Source organism: Gekko japonicus, unplaced genomic scaffold (assembly GCF_001447785.1).
Source record: "Gekko japonicus isolate JY-2015 unplaced genomic scaffold, Gekko_japonicus_V1.1 scaffold25, whole genome shotgun sequence".
Lineage (NCBI taxonomy): Eukaryota > Metazoa > Chordata > Lepidosauria > Squamata > Gekkonidae > Gekko > Gekko japonicus.
The window spans coordinates 582,135-592,927 of record NW_015171502.1 but is presented as its reverse complement, the minus strand read 5'-3'; the positions used below and the strand labels follow the sequence as shown (position 1 = coordinate 592,927).

Here is a 10,793-nt window from a genome sequence, read left to right as displayed (position 1 = left end):
ATAGTTATTGTTACTATTGTTTTTTGGTTAATTGTGCCATTTTATGTGTTAAAAGTAAAGGTTCCCTTGCTCGAAAGCCAGTCAAATCCGACTCTAGGGTTGCAGTGCTCATCTCTGTTTCAAAGCCGAAGAGCCAGTGCTGTCCGAAGACGTTTCCGTGGTCATGTTGGGTTCTTCCCTGGGGAACCCGTCTTTGCCCAGAACTTTGGCAGGGGCCCAAAGTGGCTCGCGGGCCGCATCATCAGACCAACGGGCACCGTCATGTACGAGGGGTCCACAGAGTGCGGCCAGGGCCTCAGGCGGCACATCGACCAGCTCCGGCGGCGAATGCTGCCTGATCACATGCCAGCAGAGGTACCGGAGCAGCGGGCAGAGCTAGAAGAGGGTCCTAACGAGGGTCCAGAACAAACCCTGCCCGCACCAGAGGACTCACACCAGGATAACCAGCCCCCGGCAGCGGATGCGGGGTCCCCAGAGCCCGAACCAGTAGCCGCAGAGGCCCCAGCACCACCTCAGACTTCTGCCCCGGAGGTCCGAACCCCGGAGGCCCCAGCTCCGGCCCCCAGACGATCCGCGAGGGTGCGACGGCCCCCAGCGTACCTTAAAGACTATGTCTCATAGGGGAGGGTTCGGACTATGGGGGGAGGGATGTTGTGTCCACTGACCGCCACCTGAGGTCAGCACACACACCTGAGCTTCAGTCCTGGACAACAATGGGGACTAGGATCCTAGCCCTACACTGGGGAACCAATGGGAACCATGGCGGGAGATTCAAACCCACCAATGGTGACCAGGGGGGCGTCCCCAGGTTTGTATATAGTTGGCCTGCCGGCCGTTTGTTCCTTCTTCTTGTTGTGTACTGAATAAAGCGTGCTATGCACCACCACGGAGTCCATCGTTTGTACGGGCGACCACCCACTACATAACAGCAACCAACTGGACATTAGTCGTGAGTTTGCGGGCCTCTGGCGTCCCCACCCAGAGTTGTCACAGCTGGACAGAATAACAGGAAACGGCCGTGCTGGAAACTGGAACCAAAGCGGGGCATTGTTGGTGGGGGTAGTGTTGATTGTGGGACTCGCCACAGTCCGGAAGAGTTCCCTATACCATTCCGGGCCTGGGACCAGAATACCTACAGGACTGTCCCTCCCCGTACGTGCCCCGGAGAGCCTTACGCTCTGCTGATCAACATCTACTGTTGGTCCCTGGCCCGAAAGATGTCTGCTCAGCCTCAACCAGGCCCAAGCCTTCCCTGATCTCACGTGGGAGTGTATTCCACCAGGCCGGGGCCTTCTCTGCCCTGGCCCCAGCCTGGTGGAACACGCTCCCATGTGAGATCAGGGCCCTGCGGGACTTGCTACATTTCCGCAGGGCCTGTAAAACGGAGCTGTTCCTTTGACTCTGTTCAGAAAGCTCAAGAGTTTCTAAGGGTTCAGCTGCGAAGACCAGAGGACGGGAAAAAAGAAGAGGACAGCAAGTCCAGTGGCGAGCTAGACTCTGGCTCTTCCGGAGACGACTCTCTGTCAGGGCAAGGGGCAGCAGCCCCAAAGAGTCCTTATAAGCTGCGGAAGAGAAGGGGAAAGGAGAAGTAAAGGCTGAAGGACTCTGAATTGGGCCTTTGAGGCTTTTGATATGGGATGATCGGGGATACTGTTTTTAGACAGTTAAATCTAAGCTTTAAAGGAAAAGTGCTATAAATGTTTGACTCAGTTTATAAAAGGGATCAATGATGGGAAGACTTGATGTAACTAAGCTAGTTGGAGGATCTCCTCTCTTGGGTTTTTAGTTAGTAGTGGGTTCTTTACTTTATCCCGTATATGTAGTTTCCCTTCCATTTTCTTCTGTTATAGTTTTGTAGTGTTATAAAAAATAATAAAAAATCTCCTCCGGGGGCTCAAAAAATAAATAAAACGGGGCTGTTCCCCCAGGCCTTCAGTTGGGGCAGGGAGCGTTCCGTCCACCTCGGGCCCCCCTGCCCATAGAACTGCTCACAGAATGACTAGTCTAATCATCCCGCAGGAGGCTTTAAGGACTGCTCTGGAAATGTGTACCAGGTTCTACCATCTTGCTCTACTGTTCCTGTTCATTGTATGTTTTAAATTGTTTTGATCTGCTTATGATGTTTATTTATATCTAATTCTGCTGTAAGCCGCTCTGAGCCCATTTTGGGATAGAGCAGGATATAAACCTAAATTTAATAAATATATATAAACTAAATATAAACAATACATAAAGTATAATATATATATACAATTAAATAAACATATATACACATTGGGATATAAACCCAATTAAAATTTTTTTAAAAAATTCACTCGGGCCCTGTTTTCTCAGCCCCACCTACCTCACAGGATGTCTGTTGTGGGGAGGGGGAGGGAAAGGAGTTTGTAAGTCACTCTGAGACTCCTTCGGGTAGCGAAGGGCGGGGTGTGAATCCAGTCTTTTCTTCTATATATTGATTGCGTAAATGTTTTTAATTTTTTATGTTCACTGCCTTGTGGATCCTGATTGGGTGGAACGTTGGCATAAAAATGTTCTGTGTAAATAATCTAGTAGCACTTTTTAAAACCCCTTTCTTGTACAAATGTTGCTTTGTGTGGATTGGGTCTGTTCTGGGTGAATTAAGGACATTGTTAGCAGGCGGTACTTAATATCCAGTGTATAAGCTTTCATCTGTGGCCAAGGAAGCTTTCGAAACTCTCGAAAGCTGACACCCTGTGGTAAGGGGCTATGGCTCAGTAGCAGAGCATCTGATTGGTCTGTGGAAGGTCCCACGCTCAGTCCCCGGCATCTCTAGTTAAAGGCCGCCACCTGAGATCTTGGAGAACTGCTGTCAGTCAGAGCAGACAATACTGACTTTGGTGGACTGCGGGTCTGATTCAGTATAAGGCAGCTTCATGTGAGCAGGCACTTTGCTCTGAGGTTTGGATCTTGTCTTCCTTCACAACCTACACCGCACTGGCTGTTATAGGAAGGATTTTTTACTTAATGGGGACCCATAGCTGCGGTGGCTCAAGTGGTTAAGACGCTGAACTGCAGGCTGTGGAAGGTCGGTAGTTCAGCAGTTTGAGACCCGAGTGTGCCGCATGACGGAGTGAGCTCCCGTCTCTAGTTCCAGCTCCTGCCAACCTAGCAGTTCGAAAGCAAGAAATTGCAAGTAGATAAATAGGTACCACTTCGGTGGGAAGGGAACAGCGTTCCGTGCGCCTTGGTGTTTAGTCGTGCCGGCCACATGACCACGGAAACGTCTTCGGACAGCACTGGCTCTTCGGCTTGGAAACGGATCCGAAACCCTAGAGTCGGATTCGACTGGCTTTCGAGCAAGGGAACCTTTACCTTTACTTTAAAGCAGCTTACATCATTCTCCTCTCCTCCATTTTTTCCTCACAACAACCCTGTGAGGTAGGTTAGACTGAGTGTGTGTGATTGAATCCAAGGCCACCCAGCAAGCTTCCATGAGAGGGCAGGAACTTGACGTGTGTCTCCCTAGACCTATTTCAGGACTCTAAACCACTATACTACACTGATTCTCTCAGATTTGTACCATGTTTTAAACTTCCTTTTCTCCCCCCTTCCAGAGATCCGGAGGCGTGGCTCCAAGGATCCTCTGGTCAAAGCCATCTTACTCCTGGACGAGCCAGTAGATCCAGGACCTAAGGGAGATCCTGTCCTCAAGTGGCAAGCAGTCAAAGCCCCGCAGCTTTATGACACCCCCTATGAACCCTCAGAGGCAGGGGGTCCCAAGCCAGAAGCCCGGCTGCCAGAGAATGACGAACGGCCTCCGGCTGAGTACGAACAACCCTGGGAGTGGAAGAAGGACCAGATTGTGAAAACTCTTTCAGGTATAGCAGGCAGGCTGGGTGGGGGAGCTGTCAGACTTACAAACAGTTAATTGTTTGGTCACCGATGGCAAGTTAGGAATCGCCTCCAGGCAACTAAAGAGTTTTTTGGAAACTTGTGGGTGTTTTTTGTTTCATGCTGGTTTATTAGTTGGACAATGAAGAAAGCTGACGGGAAGAAAGTTGATTCATTTGAAATGTGGTGGTGGAGGAGAATTTTGCAGATACTGTGGACCGCCAAAAAGACAAGCGGTCAGTTTGGTGTATTGGTTAAGAGGACTCTGATTTGGGAGAACCGGGTTTGATTCCCCACGCCTCCACATGCAGCTGCTGGTGTGACCTTGGGTCAGTCACAAGTTCTCTCGGAGCTGTTCTCTCAAGAGCAGTCCTCTCAGAGCTCTCTCAGGCCTACCCCCCTCACAGAGTTTCTGTCGTGGGGAAGGGAAGGGAAAGGAAATTGTAAGCTGCGACTCCAAGTGAAGGGCGGGGTATAAATCCATTTTCCTCCTTCCTCTTCTTCTTCCTCTTCTACCACTTACAACAAATCCGTGGGTTCTCGATCCCATGAATCCTGAACTCTCCCTAGAAGCTAGAGTGACCAAACTGAGGCTGATGTACTTTGGTCACATCCTGAGAAGACGAGAGTTCCCGGAAAAGACAATAATGCTAGGAACAGTTGAAGGTGGCCGGGAAAAGAGGAAGACCCAACAGGAAAAGGATTGACTCGGCCCAGGAAGCCACGGCCCTCCGTTGGCAAGAAGACCCAAGCAAGCCTGTTAATGAGAGGGCATTTTGGCGGACGTTGATTCATAGGGTCGTCATAAGTCAGAAGCAACTTGACGGCACTTAACACATACTGTTCATTAGTATAACTAGGACCGGTGGGGAAAAACTCAAGTGCTAGTAACTTCCATGAACTTACTTGCAGGTTGGGGTTGTGTGAGGAAAGGAACCCCCTTCACTTGCAAGGCTTCTGGGCCTTTAGCTGTGTGACAGGCTGGAATTCAACAGGGGAAGCGATCTGGCGATGGGGAACGCTTTTCTGCCTCTCGCTCAGACGTCGCAGGTGGAAGCTGGAACGAACCTTCCCAGCTGGGCGACCCTTGCTGAAATGTTGAACTGTGCATCTCCAGATTCTGAATTTGCATCTGGATTAGGAAAGATTACCTTGCGATTTGAAATTAGCTACGAGTCGGCAAGAAAATGTTGACTAGGATCTATAGGTGGACGTGCCAGGAGGCAATATCAGGGGAAGGCTTTGGGCCCCTGTGCCCTTCTGTTGGCCCTCCAAAGGAACTGGTTGGCCACTGTGTGAGACAGGATGGGGGACTAAAATGGACCCTCACAGGTCTGATCCAGCTGATGTCCTTATAAGGGGAAGGCCTCAGCCCCTCTGCCCTGTTGTTGGCCCTCCAGAGGAACTCGTTGAAGCCACTGTGTGAGACAGGATGCTGGACTGGAAGGACCGCTGGTCTGTTCCAGTGGGGCTCTTCTGACGTTCTTGTGAGAGGAAGTCCTCTGCCTCCATGCCCTGTTGTTGTCCCTCCAGACCACAGGGCCTGGACACTGGGTGTATGGGTCGCTGTCGGTTTCAGGCAGGAGGGAGGGAAAGGATAGCCACTTGACCTGGCATACGACTCCATCCAAGGCTAAGCCGCCTTCTGCACATCCCGTGTTTGTCTTAGAAAGTGGTCCATTCTGTGCTCATCGCCAGGGGTCATTTCCTGCAGGAGCGCACAGGAGTGGAGCTCCGGCAGTAAAGAGCCCAGGGGGCGGGCACAGGCAACAAGCCCCACCCCCTGCTCCCAGCAGCCCTCAGTCAGAGCAAGAAGTAGCCAGGTAAGTTGCAGAGCTCCCCCGGCCCAAAACAGTCCAGTGGCACCTTTAAGACCAAGTTTTATTCAGGTACAAGCTCTCCCTCCTCTGAGAGGACAGATCTGCACGTCCCCACCCCAATAGCTAGCAATCCAAAATAGTCCAGTGGAGCCTGAGCGGTGGGTGTTGCCTTCTGACACACTTCTGGTGATGCCAGGGGGCGTGGCATATGCAAATAAGTTCTGCTAATGAGCTCCTGCACCTCTTTTTCTACGAAATGACCCCTGCTCATCGCCACACTCATTATTTCTGAATGTAGGTTGCTAGTCCTCATGGATTGCAAGTATTTTATTTTATTTTTAATTTAAGACAGATCACAGCTTGGGTTTTTTTTGGGGGGGGGGTTTGCTGTCAGGTAGCAGCCGACCTCTGGTTTTCAAGGCAAGAGACATTCAGAGGTGGGTTTTCAAGGCAAGAGACATTCAGAGGTGGTTTGCCCTTGCCCACCTCTGCTTAGCGACTGGTATCCTTTGGTGGTCTCCCATCCAAATACTAGGGCCAGCCCTGCTAAGCGTCCGAGACCCGGCCAGATTGCTTGGGCTATCCAGGTCAGGGCGGATCGCACCGTACAAATGATAACATCTATGCTGGAAATCTAAATCTTGCCTGTCTACTCCTACCCCTTTGCCGTGACCCTTCTTTTGTGAGCGGGGTGGGTGGGTTAAAAATGAGTTCCATATAATTTGGCATTCCAAACTATGTGCTGCGGGCTGTGGGCAGACAAGGCCGGCAGCAGTTTTTCTCCAGGACAGTTTGGCCAGTGATCCTGGAGGGGTTTTTTTGCCATCGTCTGGGCATGGAGCAGGGGTCACTGGGGGTGTGGGGGGTATTCATGAATTTCCCGCATAATGCAGGGGCTCGGACTAGGAGGTCCCTTCCAACTCTTATGATTCTATGATTCTAACATCTTCAGAGGAGGGAGCCAGTTGTAACTCTGTATGAGTCGCCGCTCTGGTTTTTGGCTCCCTTCTGATGAACTCTTGGCTGGAGGACAGATACAGGGTACTACTGGAGTCTTCAGTAACTGCCAGTGCAGCCACAACTGAATGAGAGTCTCCAAACAGTGACTCACAAAGTCCAAAGGTCCAGCAGATGCTTCCAGGAAACCTGCAGGCAGGGTATGGAGGCGCTTCCCCACTGCTTGTTTCCAGCAACTGGCGTTTGGGGGTATACTGCCTCTAGACACGGAGGTTCCATTTTCCCATTGTGGCTAAACCTCCCTTCCTCCACGAATTTATCTAGCCCCTTAAAAACAATCTGTGACCAGCCTTTGGTGTAGTGGTTAAGAGCATGGACTCTAATCTGGAGAACCGGCTTTGATTCCCCGCTCCTCCGCATGCAGCCAGCCGGGTGACCTTGGGTCAGTCACAAGTTCTCTCAGAGCTGTTCTCTCAAGGGCAATTCTCTCAGAGCTCTCTCAGCCCCACCTACCTCACAGGGTGTCTGTTGTGGGGAGGGGAAGGGAAAGGAGTTTGTGAGGCACTCTGAGACTCCGAGTGAAGGGTGGGGTATAAATCCAATCTCTTCTTCTTCTTCTTCTTCTTCTTCTTCTTCTTCTTCTTCTGTACTAGGGGCTACACAGAGGTACAGGATCCCCCCCCCCACTCCTGACACCATCCATTTCTCTCTCCAGTCCAGTTTGAGAGTGCAGAACGACCCACAACCTCCAAAGAAGAGCCACAGGTACCGCCACGACAGCAGCATCGCCGCCAGAGGAGCTGGCCCTCCAAGATGGTGAAGCCCGCGGTGGCAGCAGACCCTGGCACTGACGGGGAACACGTGGATCCTGCCCTTGCCCTGGAGAAACAGCCGTAAGACCCCTGCCGTTGTCCTAGGGTGGGGGAAGCACGAGCCCCTCGTCCTCTTAAAGGAATTCCTTTAACACCCAAGGGAAACCATGGAGTAATCCAATTAGATTCCATCCCTATCTTGTGGCTTCTTTCTGTTCCTAAAGGCAGGTTGCTAGTACTCATGGGCTGGGAATCTCTGCACGCTTACCTGTTCCCTCACTAGTCGGTCACTTTCCCACTTTTACCGATCTTTTTAAAAGTTGGGATTTTGATTTACCGTGCAACAAAGCAGAAGAATAACCGTGCACCTTTGAAATGTATAATAAGATCCAGTAGCTGGGTTATGAGTCCTAAATGTCTGGTCCTCAGAGGAGGATGCCTGTTGCAACCCTGCTCGGGTTTATCCTCACAACAAAGGTTAGGGGTAGGTTAGGCTGAGAGGGTGGGACTAGCCCAAGGACACCCGGCGAGCTTAAGAACACAAGAGAAGCCATGTTGGATCAGGCCAATGGCCCATCCAGTCCCACACTCTGTGTCACCCACAGTGGCCCAAACCCAGGTGCCGTCAGGAGGTCCACCAGCAGGGCCAGAACTCCAGAAACCCCCGCACTGTGGCCCTTCTGAAGCACCAAGAATACAGAGCATCACTGCCTCAGACCTAAGAACACAAGAGAAGCCATGTTGGATCAGGCCAATGGCCAATCCAGTCCCACACTCTGTGTCACCCATAGTGGCCCAAACCCAGGTGCCGTCAGGAGGTCCACCAGCGGGGCCAGAACTCTAGAAGCCCCCGCACTGTGGCCCTCCTGAAGCACCAAGAATACAGAGCATCACTGCCTCAGACCTAAGAACATAACAGGAACCATGTTGGATCAGGCCAATGGCCCACCCAGTCCAATGCTCTGTGTCACTCAGTGGCCAAAACCCAGGGGCCATCAGGAGGGTCCACCAGCAGGGCCAGAACTCCAGGAGCCCTCCCACTGTTGCCCCCCCCCCAAGCACCAAGAATACAGACAGAGTGTTCCATCTAGACCTTGAGGCTAAGAGCCACTGATGGACGTCTGCTCCAGTTATTTATCCAATCTCCTCTTGAAGCTTCCATGGCAGAGTGGGGATTCGAACGTGGGTCTCTCAGATCCTAGCATGACACTGTGATTGCTACTAAGGCAGGGGGGAGGGGTTTTTAATTGCTATTGCTCTTTTTTTTTTTGCAAGATTGAGGCAAAAAACCCAAAAATTGGCAGAGGAAATGATTTAATTGTACAATTTGGGAGGGGATACAATCCCCTGTGGCAGCAGCCATGAAATTAAAAGACGCCTGCTCCTTGGGAGGAAAGCGATGGCGAACCTAAACAGCATGATAAAAAGTAGAGACATCACCCTGTCAACAAAAGTCCGCATGGTCAAAGCAATGGTATTCCCAGTAGTCATGTATGGCTGCAAGAGTTGGACTATAAGGAAGGCCGAGCGCCAAATAATAGATTCTTTTGAACTATGGTGCTGGAGAAGACTCTTGAGAGTCCCTTGGACTGCAAGAAGATCAAATCAGTCAATCCTAAAAGAAATCAACCCTGACTGTTCCCTAGAAGGCCAGATCCTGAAGCTGAGGCTCAAATACTTTGGCCACCAAATGAGAAGGGAGCACTCACTGGAGAAGATCCTGATGTTGGGAAAGATTGAAAGTCAAAGAAGACGGGGACGGGAAAGGATGAAATGGTTAGACAGTGTCATAGATGCAACGAACATGAAATTGAGCCAACTTCAGAGAACGGCGGAAGACAGGAAGGCCTGGCGTGATCTGGTCCATGGGGTCGCAAAGAGTCGGAGTCGACTGTGCAACTGAACAACAACAATCCCAAAAGTGAAAGAATTTTTGAGATCAGACACATAGACACATACACGCAAAATCCGTGCACAGTAGGAAGGCGGAGTTTTTTTGTGTGAGCATCAGTGGAACTGCGGGGGGAGGAGAGAGTCAAACCTTCACAATCACCCAATCAGCTCTGACCTGAAATAGAGCCCCCTCTCCACAGCAGGTATGACCGTTTTTTAAAATGGTGGGAGGATCTGATTACAGATCTCCCCACATGTTGTCTGTTTGCACCGTCAGACTGGGGGGGGGGGATCATGCCAGAAGCAGCCCCCCCCCCCCCCGGTCCCTGAACCTAGAAAACTAGCATCGCACGGAGAAAGGTTCCCGTTTGTCTTTCTCCTTGACATGTATATAGAAACAAGATTTGCGTGTTTGCATATGACTCTGTCTGTATGTGAGCCCCCTTCTGCACTCTGAAGATATACAGTTCAGTAGAAACGAAGTATATCGGAGGAGGGGTGACTGTACTTGGGGTTTTGCCCTTTTGCTTTGAAAGAAACAGTATTCAAGGGGATGAGAAGAGCCGTGCTGGATCAGATCGGTGGTCCATCTCGTCCAGCATCCTGTCCCACACAGTGGCCAACAAGTTACTCAGGAGAGCTAACAACTTGAAATAAAGGCCAAGGCCTTCCTCTGATAACAACATCAGAAGAGCCCAGCTGGACCAGACCAGTGGGTCCATCTAGTCCAGCCTCCTGTCTCACACAGTGGCCCCAACCAGTTACTCTAGAGGGCCAACAACAGGGCAGAGAGGCCGAGGCCTTCCCCTCATAAGAACATCAGAAGAGCCCTGCTGGATCAGACCAGTGAGGGTCCATCTAGTCCCGCATCCTGTCTCACACAGTGGCCTCAGCCAGTTCCTCTAGAGGGCCAACAACAGGGCAGAGAGGCCGAGGCCTTCCCCTCATAAGAACATCAGAAGAGCCCTGCTGGATCAGACCAGTGAGGGTCCATCTAGTCCCGCATCCTGTCTCACACAGTGGCCTCAGCCAGTTCCTCTAGAGGGCCAACAACAGGGCAGAGAGGCCGAGGCCTTCCCCTCATAAGAACATCAGAAGAGCCCTGCTGGATCAGACCAGTGAGGGTCCATCTAGTCCCGCATCCTGTCTCACACAGTGGCCTCAGCCAGTTCCTCTAGAGGGCCAACAACAGGGCAGAGAGGCCGAGGCCTTCCCCTCATAAGAACATCAGAAGAGCCCTGCTGGATCAGACCAGCAGTTCATCTAGTCCAGCAACCTGTCTCACACAGTAGCCTCACTAGTTCATCTGGAGAGACAACAAGTGGGCATGGAGGCCGAGGCCTTCCCCACATAAGAAGAGCCCTGCTGGATCAGACCAGTGAGGGTCCATCTAGTCCCGCATCCTGTCCCACACAGTGGCCTCAACCAGTTCCTCCGGAGGGCCAACAGCAGAGCA

The 10,793-nt window shown here is 51.4% G+C and overlaps 1 protein-coding gene across 1 annotated transcript in view; it reads left to right on the top strand.

The window, feature by feature from the left end:
• The window catches only part of SHE (Src homology 2 domain containing E), a 39,929-nt gene that overhangs the window by 19,291 nt on the left and 9,845 nt on the right, over positions 1-10,793 (top strand). The window contains exons 3-4 of the mRNA XM_015419144.1: positions 3,579-3,842; positions 7,348-7,525. Of these exons, the coding sequence (XP_015274630.1) occupies positions 3,579-3,842; positions 7,348-7,525 (442 nt within the window). The remainder of the gene's footprint in view (positions 1-3,578; positions 3,843-7,347; positions 7,526-10,793) is intronic.